The sequence below is a fragment of the Mastigoproctus giganteus genome, chromosome 4, assembly GCF_048544385.1.
Source record: "Mastigoproctus giganteus isolate SK-2022 chromosome 4, ASM4854438v1, whole genome shotgun sequence".
NCBI lineage: Eukaryota > Metazoa > Arthropoda > Arachnida > Uropygi > Thelyphonidae > Mastigoproctus > Mastigoproctus giganteus.
This window is the reverse complement of record NC_143578.1, coordinates 143,680,933-143,707,010: the sequence shown is the minus strand read 5'-3', so window position 1 is coordinate 143,707,010 and position 26,078 is coordinate 143,680,933. Positions and strand designations below refer to the sequence as shown.

At 38.3% G+C, this 26,078-nt stretch overlaps 1 protein-coding gene across 1 annotated transcript in view; it reads left to right on the top strand.

Annotated features, from left to right (window-relative positions):
* Nucleotides 1-26,078, top strand: part of Orc1 (origin recognition complex subunit 1) — a 699,813-nt gene that overhangs the window by 221,153 nt on the left and 452,582 nt on the right. The window contains exon 6 of the mRNA XM_090372377.1: nucleotides 23,297-23,462. Coding sequence (XP_090228503.1) covers nucleotides 23,297-23,462 — 166 coding nt within the window. The remainder of the gene's footprint in view (nucleotides 1-23,296; nucleotides 23,463-26,078) is intronic.

Below are 26,078 nucleotides of genomic sequence, written 5' to 3'. Positions count from 1 at the left end.
ATCTGGGAGTTATAATACAGGCAGATTAAACTGAGCAGTTTAAACAGGCAGCCAGAGGACCCCATTGTTCTATCGATGATTTATCGAATAATATCCTGTATCGATATGGAGGTCATAGTCCCACTGTATAAGGAATATAGCAATGACTCAGGATGCCCCACTTTTCTCAGAAAAGAAAAAAAATCAAAACTTGACTGTTATATACAATCGTATATAACAATCAAGTTATATACAACCGTGCTCACCAAACGTATTTGGTGGGCACGGGCTTGAACCCCGTGCCCACCAAATACGGTCTTATCAAGAAGCATGTGCTACACACTGCTGCTCCTGCCCACCTGGCTACGGAGCCGCCTTCCTTCCACTTATAAAACCAAATAATGAAACACATCATACAATGGAATTGCAGAGGTTTTCACACTAACGTCAATGATATCTGTTAATTTATTCACCACTAGAAACCTGTTGGCATGTGTTTACAAGAAACGAATTTTAAACCTCAAGTATACCCGTCAGCAAAAATTATACTATATTCAGACAAGATAGAGCTGACACTAATAGTATTCATAGAGAGAGTAGCCATATTCTTGGGGCGCCTCCGATTCTGTGTGTACACACACACACAGAATCGGATCTAATGGGCAGATATTTGAGTAGGGGTGCCACAAAATAATTTAAATTACCAAAGTGGTGCCATTATCAAAAAAAGGTTGAAACCACTGAGTTAAGTCTATTGCATTATGATCATTAAGTCTATTGAAAAGATTGAACTAGCAGAAAAATGGATATAGTTAGGAGAGCTGGTGTTCAGTAACATTAAATTCTGTCTGTTGATCACCATTTCAATAAGCTTTTCTTATCTATCTGAGGTGGCAAAGCCCCATGGTGGATGGTTTGCATTAGAGTAACCTAGTAAACAAAATGGTGATAGTAAGGGGTTCAAGCCCGTGCCCACAAAATAAAACCTTCAATTTCCTGAATATTATATGAATGATTAGGCAAAAGATAAATCGAGACCAGTGTCAGTGTGATATCAAGTATAACAGGTACCACAGTGACAATGGCTTCTAGGATGTTTTCAATGGGATGCAACTGGAGGAGACTTGAATCCAAGAATATGGTTTTTAGGAGCATTAGCAACTAAGGCCATATTGCTCTGGGGATATGCGGTGGTCATTCCCTGACCTTTCCGCATCCTCCGTATTTGGTGGGCACGGGCTCGAACCCCGGTCTAATCAAGAAGCGTGTGCTATACACTGCTGCTCCTGCCCACCTGGCTACGGAGCCGCCTTCCTTCCACTTTCACACACACACACATGCACGCACACACGTGTATATATTTGCTATCATATAAAATGCTATACCAAAGAGTTAAAAGCAGATGAAATAGAGGAAAAATAAAAATAAACCGGATATGTATATATATATATATATATACAAATACACACAGACATATATATGACATTAAAAAATATATATGCTATATGATAGTTATTATAATAATAATTATAAACAAAATTGCAATTCATAATATAAATTATATACTATGTGCTTATATAATAATTTTATTCTTTATATACAGGTACTAAATAAACATCAATTATGGATAACTACAAAATTAAAAACATACCGTACAGTGGAAGGTATTTAAACACTTGGTTTATAACTTTTCAATGAGATATTTGTGCCTGGTGTAATTCGCAGATCTTTTTGATATTAGGTGGAATACTGGAGAGACATACTCTCATTTCTTCCTCAATCGTTTGTAGTCTTTCCCTTTTGTGAGTTTTTATAGTGGTAAGCACAGAAAATCCTAACTCACATAAGTAAGATGTAGAAAATTGCAACAGAATTACCACAGCTTTTTTTTTGCAATATGAGGATATTCATTCTTCATCTCTATCCAGAATTCTTCGATAAATAGTTCTTTATGTTTTAATTTCAAAGTGCCATCTTTACGTATTTCAGTTAACTCCTCCTGATCTGTGACACTGAGCTTAGAATGGCTTGAAACTGATGCAATAAATGGGTTCCTCACCCAGTCAGTCTTCGGTATGTAAGTTTGGAAAATAGTACTGAATGTTTTTTCATATCTTCTTTTCTTAATAACAAACTTGTCCATCTTACTATCAAGGGTATTACACCAACTGAAATTTGTGTTTTCACAGGTCATTGCAGTACAGGTATATCAGCAAATCAGTTTTTCTTCTTTTTCACTGCGCTACTTCTGCCGTCTGCTTACCCTACCACTCTATATTAACTTCTGCTTGCCGAAAAGTTGTGATTCTTTCTTTAGGTTGGAAATACTACTTGAGCTCACATGCTCTCGTTTTACTAAAACACATTTCTGGAGGTCACAACCATAAAACAATAAAAACAATTTGGTGTATTTGGATTGTCTGTTAGTGCATCTAATTATAAACGGGTAGTAAACTGTATCTAATTGCATTTGTGATAATACCAATAGCTGGAATTCTATGGGTTTTCACATTATTATGGTGAAATGCATTTCCCTTTCCATGAAATCTTCAATCATATAAAAAACATAAATAAAATTTCAATCTTCTCTTCATTTCTATTTTTTAAGCTTTGTAAACTGTGACATAAATTTAAAAAAAAAAGTTTAAGTAACTTAAATCCAAATTATGCGGCACCCTTGGAATGTTGTTGTGGCACCCCATTTGAAAACCACTGACTTAACTCTTAATGATCCTTATAGCAGTGACCATTAACTGCTGATATACAAAATTGAAACATCCTATTCCTTCACAATAGAAAATCCAATTAAATGGAAATTTTTGCAGGCTGACTGATCAAAAGACAGCATGCACATCACATTTGATAAACATATCATTCGGTCGTTTTCTGTCAATCTCACTACCAAGCATGTTGAAAATAAAATGCTGACAGCTGTGACCGCTGATACTCTGCAATATCAAGTAAGAAATTTTGGAAAATAAATTACTGGTGGCGTGATAATTGCGACCATTCAAAACAAGAGAAAAACAAAGCATGCATCCTATTCCGTAAACATTTGACCACCTCCAATCTTATTAATTATAAACGTCTTGGAGCAAAAGCCCATTATATCAGATGTAAAGCAAAAAAAAAAAAATCTTGGATTAAATTTAGCTCTTCAGTTAAGAAAAAAAAAAAAAAAAATACTGGCATCAAATTGATCTGGACAAAAAATAAAACATTTAAACAGTCAATTTCCTTCTTTATGCACTCCATTACTTAACTGGAATGAAATGGAATTTCTAGTGTATTTGATATTTTTCCTACAGAAATATCAAATACAGTAGAAATCATATTTTCTCAGTTGTCTTCTTCAACTGCTTAAGATCATTCATTCATTTCAAAAAATTAAAACTAACTGAGAAATCCAAACTGAATTCCATTGACACTGAATTTCATTGACATTGCCATATAATCAACCATATAGCACGTTTTGAAGTGCAGTAATCTCTTACCAACTCAAACAGTGCTGCTGGCCTTGATGGGATATACTATGTAATGCTCCAAAATTTAGATCAAAAATTACTATTTTCACTGTTGATCTTTTTCAATCAAATCTTCTCTGAACCCTTCTCAAGCTCCTGCTATTGTTCTATGTACCTGCAATTCCAAAACCTGGTAAACACCATTCTGTTCCTCAAAACTACAAACCGATATCTCTTACCAGCTGTCTGAGCAAAAGCCTCAAGAAAATGACACACAGCTGTCTCACTCAGTATCTTGAATCCTGAAACCTGATAAACAATAGTGAATTTGGTTTCCAAAAAAATTTATCATCATTGGATCTCTTGATTAAAACCAAAGCAACCATCAGGAATGACTCATCAAAAATTAACATGTCACAATCTGATTTGATGTTGAGAAAGCGATAACATGGCATTTGCATCTTAAAGGATCTACATTCTCTTGACTTGAGAAGCTGTTTACCATAATTTATCCAAAATATCCTTCAACACGTCCTGTCAATGTTATTGGCAAGCTCTCTCAAAATCTATCCAAGAAGCAGCAATCCCACAGGGTACTGTTCTCGGTGCCACCTGATTCACCATTAGAATGAATCATATAATCAAAATAATTCTGAAAACAGTACTGTTTGACCATCAGCATAAAGACATGAATCAACTGGGCTTCATGTCTTTACGCTAATGATCTCACAATTTCCTGTCATTCTCATAACATTAACTACATTGAGTGACAAATGTAGATATCAATAAATTGTATCCAGCTATGGTTGACACAAAATGGTTAGAGTATCTAGCAAGAAATCTGCTATTCATTTCTGTACCAGATGTAAGTTGCACACTGAAACTGATCTCTATTTGGACAATTATTCTCTTCATATATCAAATAATATTCGTCAATTTTTCTAAACAACTTGTATCCATCCATATAGCAGAATGCAATTTTCCTTGCATTTCCCAAACCCTGTATTGATCCTTCCTAAGCATATAATTGTCCTATTTCTTTGATCAACTGCTTAGATAAAATTATTGAACGAATGGTGCATAACAGACTTCTGTGGTTGCTAGAAAAAGAGAATATTTTATCACCCCACCAATTTGGGTTTAAGAAAAATAGATCTACACTTGATCTGCATTTCAAAGTTGAAACATATTAGAAATTCATTTGAAACATATAAGAAAATAGCATATGGTATATTGGTAAATCTAGATCTTGAATAAGCTTTCAATATAACATGGAAATTTGAAATTCTACGGGATCTATTTCAGTTAAGATACAGAGGAAAATTTCCCCAATTTATAGTAAAATTCCTTTGTACCAGAACATTTCAGGTACAGTATAAAGGCTGTTGCCCTTATGGTGAATGATATGCAAAATTTATACTGCCTTCACTGTAAATTTATACGAATGGAGATCATCATTTCATTGCAATTACAAAGCATGAACACCATTGAGCGACAGCTCCAGTTATCCATAAACAAAAAAGAAGCATGGACAAAAAATAATGGATACAAAATATCTGGGAAAAAATCAGCTGTTATACACTTCTGTAAAATCCATGGTCTTCATCTCGAACCGATTTTATATTTAAATAATATTTCTCTACCTGTTTTTAAAAATTCCTCCTTTTTAGGCTTAACACTAGATAGGAAACTGAACTTTCATGAACATATATTAAAACTTTGAACCAGCTGCTTCTCAAACTTACATCTTTCACACAGTATTTTGAATGGCTTGGGGAGCCAACAGATACACATCACTACAATTATATAAAACTTTGATTAGATTGCAATTTGATTATGGATCTCCTGTATATTCTTCAGCAATTCAGAACAGGTTACAGTGCCTAGATACTATTCACCATAGTGCTCTTTGCATAGGTCTAGGAGCCTTTGGCACTTCGCCAATTTATAGCTTATATGCAGATGCATCAGAACTCCTGCTGCATCTTTGACAAGATTATCTACTCTGCAAGTATTGGCAAAAATATATGGTCAACCATCACATCCAAACTGGTCCATTATTCATGATCCACTGTGGATAAGTAATTATGATTGAAAACCAAATGAAAATAAACTAGTAGGACTAGGCATTTCAGACAGTTAGTTTGAGTTTGGGAAATGCATATCCATCATGTTACTACAGTAGACAAATTCAGAACCTCCTTGGCTGCTGACTATACCTTTGTCCATATCATATCTTACAAAGTGGAAGGAAAAAGGACATATCTTCAATCATACATAAACTTCATACATTGCACAGTTTTGAAAATAGAAATAGAAATCAGATTTGCATGGTTTGATCAAAATTGAACAGCTCAATAGGTGTGGCAGTATTTTTCTGGAGTACACTGCATCTGTCTCCTTGCCTTATATTTGCAGTATTTTCACAGCAGAACTGTATCCTGTTAAACTAGCACTGGATGGTATTAGCGAGCACCAGCTTCTTCCTACCCTAATCTGTACTGACTCTTAGTGCAATAGTAGCTTTACAGAATAGTAAATATTCCCAAACTCCTTGATTCAACATCTCAAAAAACAACTCAGAGATTTTCGAAAAAAACAAGAAAACACGTTACTATTTATTGAACCCCAAGCCATGTTGGAATCCCAGGAAATAATCATGCAGATCAAGCTGCAAAAAATCCAAAACTTTATACACTCGATAACCTTCCATCAGGACCTTTTGTAGATTATGGAGACGTCTTTCATGCCAAATATACTTTCACATGGTTGGAGAGATCAACTATGTAATAAACTTTGCAGAATAAAAAAAAATATATTTGTTTATGGTGTTCTAGTTCATGCACAAATAGCAAGGCAAGAAGTTATGCTGACAAGGATATACCTTTCTTGTACACAAATATCTACTTTTTGGAGTTCCTGCACTCTGTTCTGTCTGTTGGATACAACTCACAGTAAGCCACATTCTGATTGACTGTCCATCATTTTCAGTTGTCCGTACCACCTCCTTCCGATCAATTTTGAAAACTTGAAAGCTCCTCTGACTCTCACCATATACTGACAAACCTCATCAGAACAGAGCTGATTTGTCTCCATGAACATAAGGAAAATGCTGTTTTCTGTTGAATCCATGTCCACACTGGAATACCAGGAAATGAAATCGCAGATGATGCAGCCAAGTGTCCATCCAGCATAAGCCCACCAAATTTCTAAGTACTCTTTCACCATGATTACAAAACGAATATGTGAAGTATAAGTAAAGATAATGGATGTTTAGTGATGGACGTTTTCATGATTGCTACTGAAGTGACTTGTCACTTCAGTGGCAAGCATGAATTCATAATAAACTCCAAATTAAAACTGTACCAAAATTATGGGCTTCCAGCTTTGTTATAAACAGACAAGATAAAGTAATTCTAGCCAGACCCGAATAGGCCATAATCATTTAATCCATCTGTTTTTTTTTTTTTTTTTTGTCAGGAAATAACCCTCCACTCGTTGCCACATACCACTCAGTCAAACATATGTTCCTGGAACGTGCTTTGTATAATAATGCCCATCTAGTGTCATTCAGCTCTTACATAAACTTAAAGGAACCTTTGTTGTGTACCCTATTATAAGCAAAAACTCAAATTTCACAGAATTTTTCTCCTTCCTGAAAGGAAATTGTTATATGACTGCTTCTAACTATTCCCACAGCAACTAGCACAGGTAGTGTAGTTGTTATTGTTATTTTGGTTTTTAGGAGCATTAGCAACTAAGGCCATATTACTCTGGGGATATGTGGTGGTCATTCCCGACCTTTCCGCATCCTTCGTATTTGGTGGTCAAGAGCTCGAACCCCGGTCTAATCAAGAAGCGTGTGCTACGCACTGCTGCACCTGGCTACGGAGGTGCCAACAACACAGGCAGTAAGAACCAATTTTTTGCCCCTCAATGTGGGCACCTGGGTGTGGTCAGCAGACCACCCTGTGATTCTGCTGGTCCTCTAGATTCAACACCCACAGCCTAGGTTCCAGGCTAACACCATAGGAATCCGGCATGTTTGCTATGTGCTGCAACCCATGGAAATTTGGAAAGGGGATCCTGGTTGCGGGGGACAAGCTTCAACACATGCACACCACTTGGGCCCCTGCTTCTACACGACAGGTGGTCCTGGCTAGTGGGTTCACCTGCAAGGATCAACCATGCCGATGCCATTCCCCTACTCTAATGGTCCAAGAGAGACAGGATTTGGATTGCTGGAGGAGCTGAAATATTGTCTGGGTAGGTTTGGTGAACCCACTGTGAATGCATTTATTGCTTGGTCAGATAGTGGGTGTTCCATTTGAGCTCAGATGTGGATGGGGAGTCCAGGCACTGAACCAAATTAAAAATACTACAAGTCCTGATGCTCTAAATTTTTATTCTGTAACCCCAACAAGGTTACTTCCAGAAAATTATAACAATGAATCAGAAAATGCTATCTCAGCAGAACAACCCAGAAGCAAAGATACATAATGTGCAACACCTCGATACCTGATTGTTTATTCTACCAATGAAAAGTCCATAGGAAAAATGTCACCCATCTTCCTACCGAATGGTTTGCAAGGGCTGACAAGCTCATTCAAATCAGTTAAATCACTTTGTTCTAGCAACATTCTAGCTGAGATTAAATCTGATTGGCACTCTGAACAACTTCTCTGAGCAACATCTATTGGGGGAATACCAATTGTAGTAATACCCCACAAGACAGTAAACTCATCCCGAGGCATAATCTCAGAATGGGATCTTCTTGAAGTGTCTGAGGAGGAAATCTATTCAGAACTAAAAAGCCAAGGAGTGACAGCTCCAAAGAGAATGCTCATATGTAGAGATGGGGATCTAGTCCCAACTAGGAACTTTCTCTTTACTTTTAATATAACAATATCTAGAAACAAGATTAAAGCAGGTTATCTGAACTGTACAGTATGTCCATCTGTTCCAAATCAATTAAGCTTGTTCAAGTTCAAGAAATGTAGACATTCATTAATGGCCTGCTGTGGTGTCCTTGCATGTGCAAAATGCAGTGTAAAGAACCATGAAATAATACTGTGTAAAGCTGTAATACCCACCTGCATTAACTGGCAAGGAGTGCATCCTGCCTACTCTCAAACCATGGATCCACCAAGCCCACATAATGGCTAAATTCCTACAGTGAAATTATCATGGATTAAGAGAAATGCAGAAGACATTGAGGCACTTCTGCAAAAGCATGCACCATCCTACTTTTGCTTACAGGAGACTTAGGTAAGTCTCCTGTAAGCAAAAGGGCAAATGTTTACCCAGCATATGTGACATTACTGTTATTCATAAGGATAGATTGTGGATGACCCTGCACATGGAGGAGCCACAATCTTCATAGCTAACAACATAGCAGTTGCAACCCCATTTCAGTCTCTGCAACTTACAACCGGCATAGAGTTTGTAGCAATTTGCTTTACGGTGGGTTTTCATTAACCGCCTGCTCCATATATTTACCGCCTGGGACTGACATCCCCCAAGAAAGACTGATGATCATGTTATGCATTTTTCCCCTCCATTCTTACTTCTTGGAAATTTTAATGGTCATATGATTAGTCCTCTTCCATTATTCTGGGGTAATGGAAGGGGACATAGAGCATATGCTCACTGAAAATGGCCTCTTCTTTCTAAATGTGGTTTTCTGTCATTGATCTTTCTATTTGCTTCACTCCTCGCCTTCCATTACTTACCCAGGAGGTGGAGGAGAACCCATATAGAAGGGATCATTACTCAAATTAGTAGGAGATCCTGCCTTCCATTTAAGTTAACTTGGTGGAAGATTGACCAGGCTGAGTAGAATGTTTTAAAATACATAGCAGCAAAGAAGGCTGCTGTGCATACAAAATATTAATATATTAATTATATATTAACTATATAATATCGGTGCAGAAATACCGTAGTTTACCATAAATTTGAACTATGATGTTAGTTCTTGAGGTTGTCACAGACATTCTCTCAGATATGCCAGACATGCTGTTCTTGCTACCTGGGAGTCTAAAACGCTGATGGAACTGATATTCGGGTGACATTCAAGTCAAGTGGATCCAATTTTGCCGAAGTCCTGATGGTCCGTGTCAGCCAAATCCTCTGCTTGCACCTTCGCGATGGTGGGACTGTTAGTAATCCTGGGTATAACCTCAGTGCACAAACACACTGTGGGTGACCATCCAGGTGTGAACCAACGTAAGCAGGGGTTGAGGTGTGGCGCCCACACCACATGGAGGAATGCCACCTCTCTGTGTTGTTACCAGGCAATAATAGGTGGTAGATGACTCTCATCAACCGGTGCAAAACCACCACTGCTTATTGGAGGCTTAAAGTGGTGGAACCCATGTTTAGTCTCCAGAGCTAAATTCTGGTCAACCCTTCCCCATCTCTTCCATCATGCTGTATGACTGATGACTTTTGAGATTATGATGAACATCATGGCAAGATCCAATCTTCCTTACATTTGGAGGGTACAGCTCTAAAACGGCATTCGCATGCCGGCCACTAGTTAGTACACCAGACCGAACCTATTGGTAATTCTTTAGGAGGCTTCCGGATCAGCTAGTGTATAATCTTTCTGCCTCTGCCAGATAGTGACTGGAGGGAGTACGAGTAGAGTGTATGTGGGGGGCATTGTCGAGGTCACATTATGTCAATGTCGGGATATATTCTTACCATGTGTATGCCATATCCAAAAATTTCATTACTTCATACAGTATGTTCCCCCCACTTTTTCTTACCATTGAATACACCAGGAATTGTCAAACTAATAGAGTAAGCTTATCTGTGAAAAGATCTAAACCTCGCAAACACTTACTAGTTAATTTCACAAATATACGTGGTCTCAATTTTAATCTCAATCTCATCGATGTCCATTTCGAGATTATGATGAACATCATGGCAAGATCCAATCTTCCTTACATTTGGAGGGTACAGCTCTAAAACGGCATTCGCATGCCGGCCACTAGTTAGTACACCAGACCGAACCTATTGGTAATTCTTTAGGAGGCTTCCGGATCAGCTAGTGTATAATCTTTCTACCTCTGCCAGATAGTGACTGGAGGGAGTACGAGTAGAGTGTATGTGGGGGGCATTGTCGAGGTCACATTATGTCAATGTCGGGATATATTCTTACCATGTGTATGCCATATCCAAAAATTTCATTACTTCATACAGTATGTTCCCCCCACTTTTTCTTACCATTGAATACACCAAGAATTGTCAAACTAATAGAGTAAGCTTATCTGTGAAAAGATCTAAACCTCGCAAACACTTACTAGTTAATTTCACAAATATACGTGGTCTCAATTTTAATCTCATCGATGTCCATTTCCACTTGCAGTCTGCCAAACCCCATGTACATTTTCTTACAGAATCTCAGTTATTGGTTGATTTACTGCTCATCTCAGTTTCTCAAACTATTCATTGTATAATTCCTTTCGCCTCAAAAGTGGTACTTGTGCATATGTCCGTTCCGATATTCCCTGTCAGGGACTTGGTAATTTGGAATCTCCTCTTTTGGATCTTCTCTGGCTTAAAATCTCTCTACCTCATTGTGTCAAATTCATTTGTTACCTCTACCGTTCTCCCAACTCCACTAATCACTTGGAGCTCTTTGACTTCCTCTCTTTGCAACTTGACCTTCTCCAGTCCAACTTTCCTAACAGTGAGGTAATTTTCTTTGCTGATTTTAATGTTCACAACTCCTGCTAGCTTCCATTCTCTAGTAACACAGACCCAGCTGGTCAAGAAGCTGAGGAATTTGCACTTACTAATGAACACGAACAAATTGTTCATTTACCTAGCAGAATACTGGACAATCCTAATGATACAGCCATCACGCTTGATCTTTTTCTCATAAACAACCCTTCTGAGTACACGGCCGAGGTGAGTGGTCCTTTAGGCACCTCAGATCATAACTTGCTGATTGTCTCTTCTCCAATGGAGCCTTTATCTCAAGGCTATTCCCCACCTCGTGTTGTTTGGCATTACAAGAATGCAAAATGGGATGACCTGCGGGATTTCTATTCTTCTCTTCCTTTGTCAGATTACTGTTTCAAAACTTCTGATGTCAGTGTTTGCTCAGATCATGTGAGTGAAATGATTCTTGCAGGAATGGAATCCGAGGTAATCTAATGGTAGTCGAGCATTCTGGCCTCTTGCCAAAGCTATTGGCCGCAACTTTTGCCATCTCTGTCAAAATCAGATGGTTCGGTTGTCACTTCAGCCAAGGATTAAGCTGACCTGCTAGCATCCCATTTTTCTTCCAACTTGTGTATTAATGATCTTGGTAAAACATCTCACATCATTCCCAACACGCTGCATTTAATGACTCCTGTGGTGTTCCGTCAAAAGGAGGTCAGAATGATTTTGACGAATCTTGATGCTAAGAAAGCTCCTGGTTCTGATAATATTTCTCCACTTGTTCTCAAAACCTGTGCTCCTGAACTTACTCCTGTTCTTTGCCATCTTTTTTCACTTTCTTATTCCAAAGGTGTTTTTCTTTCTGCTTGGAAATTTGCTCATCCAGCCAGTTCCTAAATAGGGTGACAAATCCCTCATATCCAATTATTGTCCCATTGCAATTACTTCTACTCTTTCTAAAGTAATGGAGAAATCAATTAACTGCCAACTGTTAAACTACCTAGAAACCTTCTGTCTGATCAAAGATCGCCAATATGGATTCCGTCAGTGTCAATCCACCGGTGATATTCTGACTTATGTTACCCATTTATGGACTAATTCAATGGAAAAGTTTGGTGAAACACAAGCAGTTGCTCATGACATCTCAAAGAATTTCGATCGTGTTTGGCATAAGTCTTCTAATCATCTAAACAATCTTCCATCTTATGGTTTACAACTTTTTTTTTTTGTAATTGGTTATCCAGTTTTCTCTCCGATCGCTCACTGAGGGTGATGGTAGATGGCTCTTTGTCTTCTACTTTCCCCATGTTCAGTTCTTTCCCCCACTCTTTTCCGTTTGTATATTAATGACCTTCTTCCATTCACTGGATATCCCATCCATAGTTTTTTTTTTTTTGATGATAGCACATTGCATTCCACTTTCCATTTTGAAAAACCTTGTCCTGCTCAATCAGCTTAAACTTCTCGAATATCCGCTACCAATTCCTTAAATTCTGATCTCCAGTGGGACAAAGACAACTTAGCTGATTTCAATCCTTCTAAAACTCAGTCTTGTCTTATATCACGCAAAAAGGATTCTTCTGCTCCTATGCTTATCTTTGGTGACACTCTGATTTCTAGGCAAAATGATATATCTCTTTTAGGCTTTACCCTGTCTTCTTCTTTTGGCACAAGCACATTACAAATATTGCTTCCGCCGCATCTTAAAAACTTGATTTTCTCTTTCGCCCTCGGTGTTACTCTTCTTCCAAACAGCTGTTCACTCTGTACAAATCGCAAATCTGCCCTACCACAGAATATTGTTCCCACATCTGGGGCGGTGTACTCAAAACCTCTCTCAGGCTTCTAGATTCCATTCAGAACAGGGCAGTTAGGTTAATTAATGACTCCTCTGTAACAGAGACTCTCCACTCGCTGTCTCATAGATGTACTGATTCTGCTGCATGCCTTTTCTACAGATATTTCCCTGGACACTGTTCCTCTGAATTGGCTTCTATAATTCTAGCTTTCTCTTTTAAAACAGTCTGAACACGGCCACCACCAGCCAACATCCATTTACTGTCCAACTTCAAACTCACAGAACCAACTTTTCATCTTTCTCGTTTATTCATTCGACTGCCGTTTTCTGGAACAACCTTCCCTCATAGATATTTCCTGAAAATCACGGTCTACAGAAGTTCAAGTCTAATGTCAACAAATATCTTCTTTCATCTTCTCAATCTCCAACCCAAGCACGGTACTAAGTACTATAGGTTCTAATACCTCTCGTATTTGGGGTTTTTATTAAAAAAAAAAAAAAAAAAAAAATGTAAAAGGCATTATTTTAATTGTATCTCATATTGTGGGTGCCCTCACAACAAGATAGCTAGTATTGCACTACTTCAAATAAATAACGCTTTTCTAGTAGAGAAGACTACTGTTATTTATTTTCAATGGATACCAGCACTTAGACGATCGTTTCAAAGCTAGTTGGATTCATCATCAGTGAGCGGGCAGAGGTACCCTGGTAATGCAACATGCCATCACAGTTGCAAAGTTATTTCCACAATATGGGAAATGCTGAATGGTGTATAAATAATAATGTATTAGAAGATGAAATGCACAATTCATAATTTATTATGGGTTCAGGTAATTAACTATATAATATCGGTGTAGAAACACCATAGTTTACCTATAAATTTGAACTACGTATGTAGTGTAAAAGGCATCGTTTTAATTGTATCTCATTTACCAGGTACCTGCCCACTCACCGATGTTGAAGCCAATTGGCTTTGAAATGATTGTCTGGGTGGTGGTATCCACTGAAAATAAATAACAGTACACTTCTCTACTAGAGAAGCGGTATTTATTTGAAGTAATGCAGTACCAACTATCTCATTGTGAAGGCACCCACAATATGAGATACAATTAAAACGATGCCTTTTACACTACATACGTTGTTCAAATTTATGGGTAAACTATGGTGTTACTACACTGATATTATATGGTTAATTACCCAAAAGCATAAGAAATTATGCTTTGTGCATTTCATCTTCTAATATATATTAATATAAATATATATTAACAAATATTAATATTTTGTAGTAAACGTTTTTATAATTAACCAAGAAAAAGCCATTTGACGTTTTCTTGGTTTGCTGTAAATGTGCTTATAGCCCAAGCTAACTTGTAAACTACTAGAGATATATATTTCTATTACATGATATGCATTATTATTTGTATTAATTTAAACTAAAGTTGTCTCAAAACAAAAATGCAATTTTGTGGTTAATGTTGTCTGACACTAAGCCCCCATATAGAGAATGCATATGGCACAGCCTGCTGATTTGGCATATTGCAGGACCTTCATAACTTTGGTCGAAGAGTAATCTGCTTGTTTTTATTAAGAAATTTCTATTCGATTGCCAATTTCTAGTTTGCTGGGGATTCAAACTCTCCCAAGTGTTTTGCCAAGAGGACCATCCTCCTGGCAGTGCATACAAGCATGACCCTTAGAACGGAACCACAAGATTCTAGTCCAAGGGTAATGCTTTTTGCAATTAAAATAAACTTTTTCAGAACATTTTTCGGCAATGGTAAGCAATGTACTATGTATTGACGATTTTACTATATTTTTTTCAATCATACAATATGAGGATCATTGAAAGCAACTACAAAAATCCGTTGATCACCTTGCATCTTGGGCTTTGGCAAATAGGTTCAGGTTTTGATCACAGAAGATAATTTGTGTATACTTAATCACAGATTTGATCTTCATCCAGAAGATAAAGGAAAATCCTCTTGTTAGTAGAATCCAAATTCCTATTTTTGACAAGAAGCTGACATTTCTACAAAACATTCTTCAGCTAAGGACATGGTGTTCCAAGCAGCTTAATATTGCACAGTCCCTTTCAACTTTGCCATATTGTACAACTTAATATTGTTCAGTTCCTTTCAACTTTGCCATCTCTGTCACTTTGCCATAAGCATTTGTCCTTACAATATTCTTTTAAATTAAAACCCCTGCCTGAAAACCCTACGTGGCCATCAGTTTTCGAACCACAATGGGAAGATCTCTATAACACCTGTCAGTGTGTCAACTGACCTTTTGGTATTTGAATCCAAGGGCTAAAATGAACTAAAGATGATGGTAGACAATGTTGCCCAGTCGCCAAAGGCCATCCTTCCACCCTGGCTTGCTCATCTTCCAATTTGTGACTTCTTCAAGATGTGGGAGAAAGCTAACACACCACTAGCTGTCTACCAGCAACTCTTTGGATCACACCTAGCACAGTATTGACTTCCTGCCAGTCTACACCAAAGACTTGAAGTCAGCTTCATATGTGGGATCAGCTGTGGTCCTTCCACACAGTATCAAACATGATTCCACAAGAAACTATGTACTGGAGAGGTGTATGCAATTGAAATTGCCCTTAAGTACATTAAAAATAACCATTACAAATATGTCATGAGATATATAGTGATTCCTTGAGTATATTACAAACTCGTATCAAAGAAGTGTAACCCTCATCCAGTCCTGTCCCAGATGCTATTTTATTTCTCCTTGAATCCCAAGCCACATTGGGAAATTATTTGCTCATGCCGCTGTGAAATCAGCCATTCTCCTGGATAACTAGTGCCTATCAGTCTCCCATACAGACAAACAATACGCACTGGATTGTATTCGCAATGACAAAATCATTGGCACAGATAGGCAATAAATAAACTATATCAGATTAAGCCTGTAATCCGTCAATGGCAGTCCAGTCTATGCAAGGTCCAAAGAGGGAAAGTAGTTCAGCTCTCCATAGGTCACAGTCATCCGACACACACCTGTTTACTGAGTGCAGATGACCCACCTCTATATGAGAATTATAAGATTATTTTAACCATTATTCATATTTTTGTTCAATGGCCAATTTTACCAATGCACATCGTTTATATTTTACTCATTTTATTAATCTGGCTGAACCATTCACACTCAGCCAGATTTTAAAAATTAGACGATATGTCTAACGTTTGTAACTTTTTACAGTTTGTGAATTTATACATACTTATGAATTTATACGTTATATTTTGATATACATTTCCATAGTTTTATTAGCATTAGTAGAGGCATATGAGGCAAAAAAGCAAGCTTATGCAGCATCAGCCAAAAAAAAAAAAAATGCTCCCATCTCACCCCTCCATTCGTTCCAAATACCTGTGCAGCTCAGCCTTAAAGTTATTTAGGCTATCAACTTCCACAACAAAGGATGGAAGTCTGTTCCACCAACCAACTATCGTTGGCTAAAGGCAAACTTCTGCGCATCTGTCCTACCTGTCTTTCTTCAAATTGAATTTATGCCCTCTCAGGTGATAATTCTAAGCTAGAGGAAGAATCTCATCAACATTGAGCATACTCAAACCATTCAAGGCTTTATACAACTCAATCAGATCAACCCGCAGGTGCCTAGTCTCCAGACACTGTAATTTGCAAAACTTAAGCCTTTCTTCGTAAGACCAACTGTTTGTTCCATTCACTAATCTTGTTGCCCTTCTCTGTACTTATTCCAACTGCTCTACATCCTTCTTGAAATGAGGCCTCCAGACCTGTATACAGTACCCAAGGTGTGGCCTGACCATTGCTTTATACAAGGGGATAATCACCTCCTTATCCCTACTAGAAAAATTCCTGTATATCACTGATATTTCTGAGCAGTGCAGACAGACCACCTGCACTGCTCAGAAAACTTCATATCTGCCTGCGCAATTACCCCCAGGTCCTTTTCGTTCTCTACCACTGTTAGTGTAGTACCACAGAGTTCATACGTTACTCTGGGGTTACTGCTTCCCATATGTATTACTACTCTCTGTCTTCTCCCACTCAACCATCCCTTTATCCATAGCAGCAATTTGCCTTCAATGCCACACTCCAGTTTGTTCAGCAGTTTTCCATGTGCAGCGGTATCAAAAGCCTTTCTAAGATTCAAATATATGATATCATCGGAATCAGGAGAGGTATCCATGGGTACCTCTCCTGATTCCGATGAAGCTCTCATAATTATGGCTAAGGCTTTGCATGCTTCCTTTGCTGCCTACTTTAATATGACGATAGATTCCATCCACTCAAGGTGCCTTTCTTATGTTTATCTTCAAAAATTTCTCCACGACTTTTACTTTCAGTTATTACAAGAGTATCTAGCATGCTGTCAAGTTTAATACACCTCTGGCATTACCCTCCCTGAATAACTCCTCACTTGTGAATGTAGATGCAAAATATTCATTTAGTTTGTTAACTACCTGAGCAGGATCATCAACAGTTGAACCATCGATATCAAGTGGCCAAACTGATTCATACCCTTCCTTCTCGAGTTACATAAGTAAAGAACTCATTGCTGTTTTTCTTTGCATCCTTTGCCAAGGATTTCTCATAATCTGCCTTTGCCTGTCTAATCTCCTTTGTGACTTGGTTACAGACCAGCTTATATTAGGCTTCCATGTCACCCATTAATTTATATGTATCCCTTGCATTTTTTTCTCTGCCATATGCCCCATTAGTTCATCTGACATCCATTTAGGCCTAAATCTTGAACAATATTTCTTAGTTGGTATGAAAAGCCTAGTAGCTTCTATGATTAATTTTTTGAATGCTTACCATTTTGAATTTGCTGTTGGTAATATCAGTTGGTCTCACCATATAGAATTTAAATACTGCCTCAGACCACTGTAGTCCTTTACGAAAGCAAAACCTTTCCCTTTACCCCTGATAGTAGTTACCTCTTTGAGTAAATCCCACTTCAGCACAGTGTGCTCACTGCCACCTAGTGCAGTGATCACAGTGTGCTTACTCTATCTGCAGATTCTTAATGCACGAAGAATCAGTACTGATAATCAGATCAAGAGTATTACTCCATCTATTTGCCTCCCGAACATGCTGATGTAGAAAACAATCATCCACTAAATCCACAAAAGGCTTGATAGTGTGTGAGTGACCAACCCACGAATTCCAGTCAATATCTGGGAAATTAAAATCCCCCATTTATAAGACTCTGGTTTACTGGCCTACTGTTTCTCTGTACAATTTCTTATTATACTCATCAGAGTCATTAGGCCTATAACACATCCTGCTCTCAATTTTGATCTCCCAATGGTTATGTCACACCAAACTGACTCGACACTACACTGTCCAGCAATGTTGACTAGTTTTACTTCCTTGGATTTTATGTGTTTCTTAACTAATAGCATAACCCCTCCTTCCTTCCTATCCTGTTTATCCTTTCTGTACATATTGTACTCCCCAAATTCCAGTTCTGCATTCCATATATCTGTGTGACACCAAGTCTCTGCTATCCCAACAATATCTGCCTTTGATGTTTTGAGCAATACCTCAAATTCATCAAATTTATTTACAAAACTCCTACCAGGGTTATGTGGTAACCTGTTTATTACCAAATAAGTTTTTGGTTTGTTTTTGTGTTATTTGACTTCGTGCATTATGCCCTTTGGTGCCAATTATTATTATTAATAGCCATGTGGTGCAAGGAAGCCTAAGGCTTATGCTGCACCAGGAAAAAAAAAAGTTCCCGAGTTACGGTGAGAGAGAGAGAGAGAGAGAGAGTCAGTCAGTCAAAAGTAGAAGGGAATCACCAAGAAACAGAAGAATGATGATATCCAGCTCAGAACCCTGGGTGTGCCAAGCCCATACTCACCGGATGTGAGCCCCCGGGGTTGCACCATAAAACACCAACAAACCAATTTGATAGGTGCAATATGGCCTAAGTAGCCATTGCACTGAAAACCCCATCAACAACAAGATATCCTCAACTGAAGAGTTAATCAAGTCTTTGTGGCAGTATTTGCTGAATTATCTGTTGTATTGTTGAATAGTGCTTCCTTTCAGTAACAGAAAAATATAGCGTAAATGTTTAAACCAATAATATCTTTCATTACAACCAGCCATTCACAATATCTGAACAGCATTAAGCATTAAAACAAGATACTAACAGTGCTCTTGGTCAACCACAGATTATCTTATCTAATGCTCCAGCATTTAAATGACACTGCATTACATTCTGAGCTAATATTTTTAAACCATACATTTACTGAAAACTCCCATTCTGACTCTTGGCATTAGTCTTTCTGGCATTCTCCAAAACAGGAAAATATTCATAATTTCTGTAGAATTATCAACCAATGTCTTTTACAAATTTGTATATATGCATCTGGACAAAATGGTGTATGAATGGCTCATGTGGCATTTTATCTCTCAGCGACTGATGAATTGTAATCAATAAGGAATTTGATGAAATAGATCCACTTGGTTAAAGATGAGTGAAGCATCAGTAAATGAATTTTGGATATTGAAAGAAGCAATTGACACCCATGGATCAGCAGCATCCTTAAATGCCTTTATATTTGAGGACCATGCAGTCGCTTACTGCTCTTAATCCAAAGTTTTCTACAGTCCAGATCTTTCAAATATGCTACGAAACTGCTCTTTCCCCAATCTTTCATCCAGGAAAAAGGGAGTCATCACTGCGATCTGGACTCAGTGCCACCATAGAGTAAACCTATTGGCAGTTATTGTGGTCAGTCCTGAGTCATAATCAGGATTATGACTTAGGATATTCCAAATACTGTTGAAGCATATTTTTATATTGATGACCTCTCAATTTCATATGACTTGTGGAATAAGTTAGCTATTGAAAGTCAACTTAAAATTGAATTAAGTAAAATAATACTTATTCATAATTCATTTTACTTAATACTTAAGTAAAATAAATTGAATTAAGTAAAAAAATAAAATAAAATGGTTCTCTAGGTTGTCACAGACATCCTCTCAGATATGCCAGACATGCTGTACTCGCTACCTGGGAGTCTAAAATGCTGATGGAACTGATACTCAGGTGACACTCAAGTCAAGTGGACCCAATTTTGGCAATTCCGAAAGGTCTATGACAACCAAATCCTCTGCTTGCACCTTCACGATGGTGGGACTGTTACTAATCCTGGGTATAACCTCCATGCACAAGTGCATGGTGGGTGACCACCCAGATGTGAACCAACGTAAGCAGGAGTTGAGGTGTGGCGCTCACACCACATGGGGGAATGCTGCCCCTCTATGTTACCAGGCAGTACTAGGTGGTACATGACTCTCATCAACTGGTGCAATACCACCACTTTGCTTTGAAGGCTTGAAGTGGTGGAACCCATGTTTAGTTTCTAGAGCCAAGTTCCGGTCAACCCTTCCCTATCTCTTCCATCATGCAGTATGATTGATGACCTTTGAGGTTACGATGAACATTGGTGAGATCCAATATTCCTTACATTTCGAGGGTACAGCTCTAAAACGGTGTTCGCAGGCTGGCCGCTAGTTAGTACACCGGACCGAACCTATTGGTAACTCTCTAGGAGGCTTCCGGATCAGCTAGTGTATAATCTTGCTACCTCTACTCTGCCAGATAGTGACTGGAGGGAGTCTGAGTAGTGTGTATGCGGGGGAGCATTGTCGAGGCCATGTTATGTCAAGCATCTGGGTATATTCTTACCATATGTATACCATAATCAAAAAGTTCATTACTTCATACAGCATGTCCCACCCACTTTTTCTTACTATTGGATGCACCATGAATTGTCAAACTAATAGAGCAAGCTTATCTGCGAAAAGATCTAAACCTCCCAAACACTCCCTAATTCATTTCACAAATATACATGGTCTCAATTCTAATCTCAATGATGTCCATTTCCACTTGCAGTCTGCAGTCTGGCTCGCCTCCGTAGCCATGTGGGAAGGAGCAGCAGTGCGTAGCACGCTCTTCTTGATTAGACCGAGGTTCGAGCCCGTCACCACCAAATACGGAGAATGCGGAAAGGTCAGGGAATGACCACCGCATATCCCGGAGCAATGTGGCCTTAGTTGCTAATGCTCCTAAAAACCAAATAACAAACAAACACACTTCCATGGGCACTGTTCTTCTGATTTGGCTTCTGTAATTCCCGCTCTCTCTCTTTCAAAACAGTCCGAACACGTGCCGCCCACAGCCAACATCCATTTACTGTCCAACTTCAAACCCACAGAACCAACTTTTCACCTTCCTCATTTATTCATTCAACTGCTGTTTTCTGGAACAACCTTCCTTCATACGTATTTCCTGAAAATTATAGTCTACAGAAGTTCAAGTCCAATGTCAACAAATATCTTCTTTCGTCTTCTCAACCTCCAACCCAAGCACGGTACTAAGTACTATAGGTTCTAATACCTCTCGTGTTTGGGGTTTACATAAAAAAAAAAAAAAAAATAGAACAGGTGACGTTACGAAATGTTTATCATTTTTCTGAACATAAATCTGCTATCCAAGTTTGCAAGAAATAAAGTGCATCCAGAACTCGAATTACAGATGAGAAACTGTCAGCAGTACCTCTCACCAATAATGTAATCCTCAACAGAGAAGTCAGTTTTTTTTAAAATATATGACTCATTGCCAAACTCTTTTCTTGAAAACCACGAATACACTAAATGTAATCACTGCCATAGCATAGGGTGCTAACTGTTATATTTTGCTTCATCTATATCTAACATTAATGAGGTCTTGTTTTTTAAATTGCTACATCTTATGGCTCTGCATTAAAGAATGCTCTGCAGTGGCCGAATCCTATCCACTACAGTGTTCTCAAAATAGCTGCCGGAATAGGTGATGTTCAGTGCATTCTGAACATCACTTGAACCTCCACATGCTCTCAGAACAAAATTGCTCCTACTCAATTATCCAGTTAAAATTAGGAGTTTTCCATCTCATCCCATTTGGTAGCTACTTTTTGAAATGTAGTTGTTAAATATTTAAGGAAACAAACATAATGAAAATAACTGACTGGAATCAGATTAAAGGAGCTAATGCAAGATTGGAATATTCATTTTGATAATATTTCAGGATTTTGAAAAGTCTAATCCTCCATCGTCCAGTGATGATTCCAGTGATGACTACATCCATCAATAAGGAAAATATTGCTTAGCAAATTACACTACAACTACCTGAAGCTCATATATCAACTAATTCCCATTCCTATCAAATTTATACTGATGGCTCCAAAACAAATTCGGCTGTGGGTGCAGTAGTTGTACTTCCCACTGCCATACTATCCATATCACTTCTGTGCTACCTATTGAATGTAGCAGATTTCTGCAGATGTGTATGCATTTGGTTATCTTTGGAAAGCATCATAGACTTCTCTGAGCAACATCACAATCTTCACCGTTTCCTTCAGTAGCCTAACTGCATTACAAAATAAATTTTCATTTCCTTTCCTCAGACAAGGACCCAAGTAATTAAATTCTACAAAACTAATACAATTACTTTTTGTTGGATTTTAGGTCATGCCAGTATTATGGGAAGTGAATGTGCAGACCAGGCAGAAAAACATACAACCTTTAATGATAGCATCTGTGTACAAGTCCCATTTATGGACTATAAATGTGTCATTAAAATTGTGTCATTACTACTGAATCCAAATCTGACATGCCCAAATAAATAATAAGTTATAAGAAATAAAACATAAACCACAGTTATGGAAATCCAGCTTTTGCCAAATAGGCACGAAGAAGTTGTTCTTACACCAGTCTGACAAAATGCGAGGTTGCAATTTTCAGCTCACTTGCAGAGTTAAATGAGAATTTTTACTTATATAAAAGGATTCCAGTTATACACCAAATTCTAATCACTATCGACAACATATTTTAAATTAAATTGATAGGTACAATTTTGCCACAGCAGTCCTTATGTCATTAAACCATAAAACAATAAATTCACCCTACTTCACTTGTATTGTACCCATATCAGGTCTTAACTGGCCTATGGCATTTCTGTATATGAACCTTGTAGAAAGAGTACCCTTGAGCGGATTTAATCCATAATCCTCCTGCATTTTCCAAAAAAAAAAAAATCTTGTTTTCATTTTACTTTTTTGTGACAAACTCCTGGTTTTTAAAAAAAAAAAAAAAAAAAAACACCCTTTTTTTTGCCAGTTTTTGGCCCAAAAATCTCCCATTTTTCCTGCTAAATGCCTGGTGTGCAGTTCACAGCTGTGTGTGTGTGTAATTTGTATTTTTTAAAACAATTATATTCTGCCTGGCTCTTACACTAAAAAATTCAGTTAAAGGGGTACATATTTTTATTTCTTGATTATACCTGGTAATTTATTACTAACATAGTTTAATGTTATAGGAAGCTGCAGTTTTTGAGTATTAGTGATTCCGAAAGTGAACATAATCAGGAAGCTGATTCTACAGATGGCGAAGATGAAGATAATATCTGTCAAGCCATAAAAAGATCAAGCAAAAGTATATACAAACCAATAAAATCAAAGCAGGCTGCTAAAGAGAATACTTCGGTAAGTACAGAGCCATAATTAGTTTCAGAATATGATTATTTACGGACTTTTTTTTTTTTTATCATTATTGGTGTGCATTATGATACTTGACCATAACACTACTATCATTACATGAAACAAATAATGGAGAATACCCATTGGACAAAATTATATGCATTAACTATAGTTGGTTTTTAAATAGTTTCTGCCCCTCAACATGCACACCTATACCTGGTAAGGAAACTTCCCAATGATTGTTGGGAACGAACTCTTACATCTTAGGTTCTCTAAGCTAACATCATAATAGGAATTTGATATATTTGCCATGCCACGCGATTCATGGAAACTTGAAAAGGGGGTTGTGGTGGTTTAAGTCTAACACACCACTTTGGCTCCTAGTTCAACAAAATAGGAGATCCTGGGATGGCTCAGCCACATTAAAGTGACGTCACACTTGCAAAAGCTGTATCCTATCCTCATGGAACAGGAATCAGGTTCAAATATGCAAGTGTAGGGGTTTGGGTAGCCCTGTGGCAGGGCTTGGAAGCCTTTGGCAGAAAAGTTCATCTGCCAAGGGCCAAAAGAAGTAAGGAGCACAGTCTGTTTCTACTTTTAGAGCCGACAAACTCTCAACCAGAGACTGAAACTGATTATGACATTTTGCAATCCAAGAGGTTTAAAAAAAAAAATTCACCAACAATAGATTTTCCTGCTTTTCTAATATTGTACTCACTTTCAGACCAACCTCTCAGCAAATTATCTCCCTTCCTCCCTAATTTACATATCCAGAAACATTTGTCAAGTATTGCAGGATCTTCTAAGACTTCAAAGGGACTTCAATTAGGAGACCTACTTTTAGAAACTGTAAACTGTAGGCATTCGAAGAAACTCCTACAACTTAAAAATTTTGCTGGGATACCAGCGAAAGTTTTTCCCCATAAAACTCTGAACATGGCAGAGCAGAAAATAGCTCAAGAGCTTCAGGAGCAAAATATCTGCGGCCAAAAGAATCATGATTAAAAAAGACAATAAACTTACACTTACCAGGAATATTATCCTTATGTTTAATTCCCCAAACCTATCATCATCGGTAAAAGCAGATTAACTACTTTATCATGTTCGTCTCTACATTCCCAATCCTTTGAGATGTTACAAGTGCCAAAAGTATGGCCACTCTCAGACAACATGCAGAGGAAACCCAGTTTGTCCCAACTGTGGATCATCTGATCATGCTCATTCTGATTGTTTGATGAAGAAATTACTTATCCCAACTGCAAAGGCAACCAGCCTGCTTGCTCTAAGGCTTGTGACAGATGGAAAACTGAGAGGAAAATTGTTAAAATATAAGGTTGAGAAGAGGGTAAGTTATCAAGAGGCAAGGTAAATAATTGCTCCCACTATACTGAAACATACCTATACCAGTATTGCACAAAAACAACAAACAGTGTCCACCCAAACTGATGTTATGGTACTCTCAAACATGTCAATCTCTGACTGGGCTTGAGTTGTCCTCTTTCAGCAACAGTCCAGTGTCCCTAAGCACCAGGCAAGTAACACTCCTCTTACAATACCAGCGACATCTCCTTTCCCTGATGTAGTGATTGCTACTACATCACATAGTCAAAGTTGCAATTCAAGAAAGAATATCCAAGACACATCTATGGATTCTGATTACTCATCCAACCAGGATTATCCGATTCTAAAAATATACAGGGTGATTCACTTCCAGCGGGATCGTGTGAACAGCGATCCCGCTGGAAGTCAGCATTTGCGAACCGTTTCTGTTGAAGAAACCAAGTAGCAAAAGTCCTCCGAAGTGGATAATCCACAGGCTCCAATGATTGGACATGTTGCAGATGGTATGAACTCATTTGGTTTGTTGACAGTATTCTCCATACAGTGGATTGGGAAATACCCAATCATTGGCCTATCGCTCGAGTACTCATACTCGGACCTCATTGTCTGGCATCCTCGTCGTTCGCTCTCGATTCATGGTACCTCTCGTGAAACAACCAGTCTCATGTAACCTTCTGTGCACACGTGCGAAAATCATATGATGAGGAGCACGCCTGTGCGTGAAACGTTCCTGGTACAAGCGCAGAGTGGCGTGCCCGTTACAGTCCGCAGCTCCATACACGAGGTGCATGTTGGCCAGTTCAACGTTTGAATACTCGTCCATCCTACTGCCTCGGGAACCGGTTCGCAAATGCTGACTTCCAGCGGGATCGCTATTCACCCGACCTCCCGTTCAACGTCCTCTACCGCATGACGAAGGCATTTCAGACCCTGCAATGCTATGTGATTCCTATTCGTCTTTGTGCCCCCTACAGCTCCTGCAAGTTTGTCTCACTGGTAATGTGCGCCTCCGTAGCCAGGTGGGAAGGAGCAGCGGTGCGTAGCACACGCTTCTTGATTAGACCGGAGTTCGAGCCCGTCACCACCAAATACGGAAGATGCGGAAAGGTCAGGAAATGACCACCGCATCTCCCGGAGCAATATGGCCTTAGTTGCTAATGCTCCTAAAAACCAAATAACAAACAATAACAAATAACAAACTCACTGGTAATGAATCACCCTGTATATGGAAGAAGCTATGGACACTGGTCGGCCTATATTTCCAAAAAAAGACAAACAGAA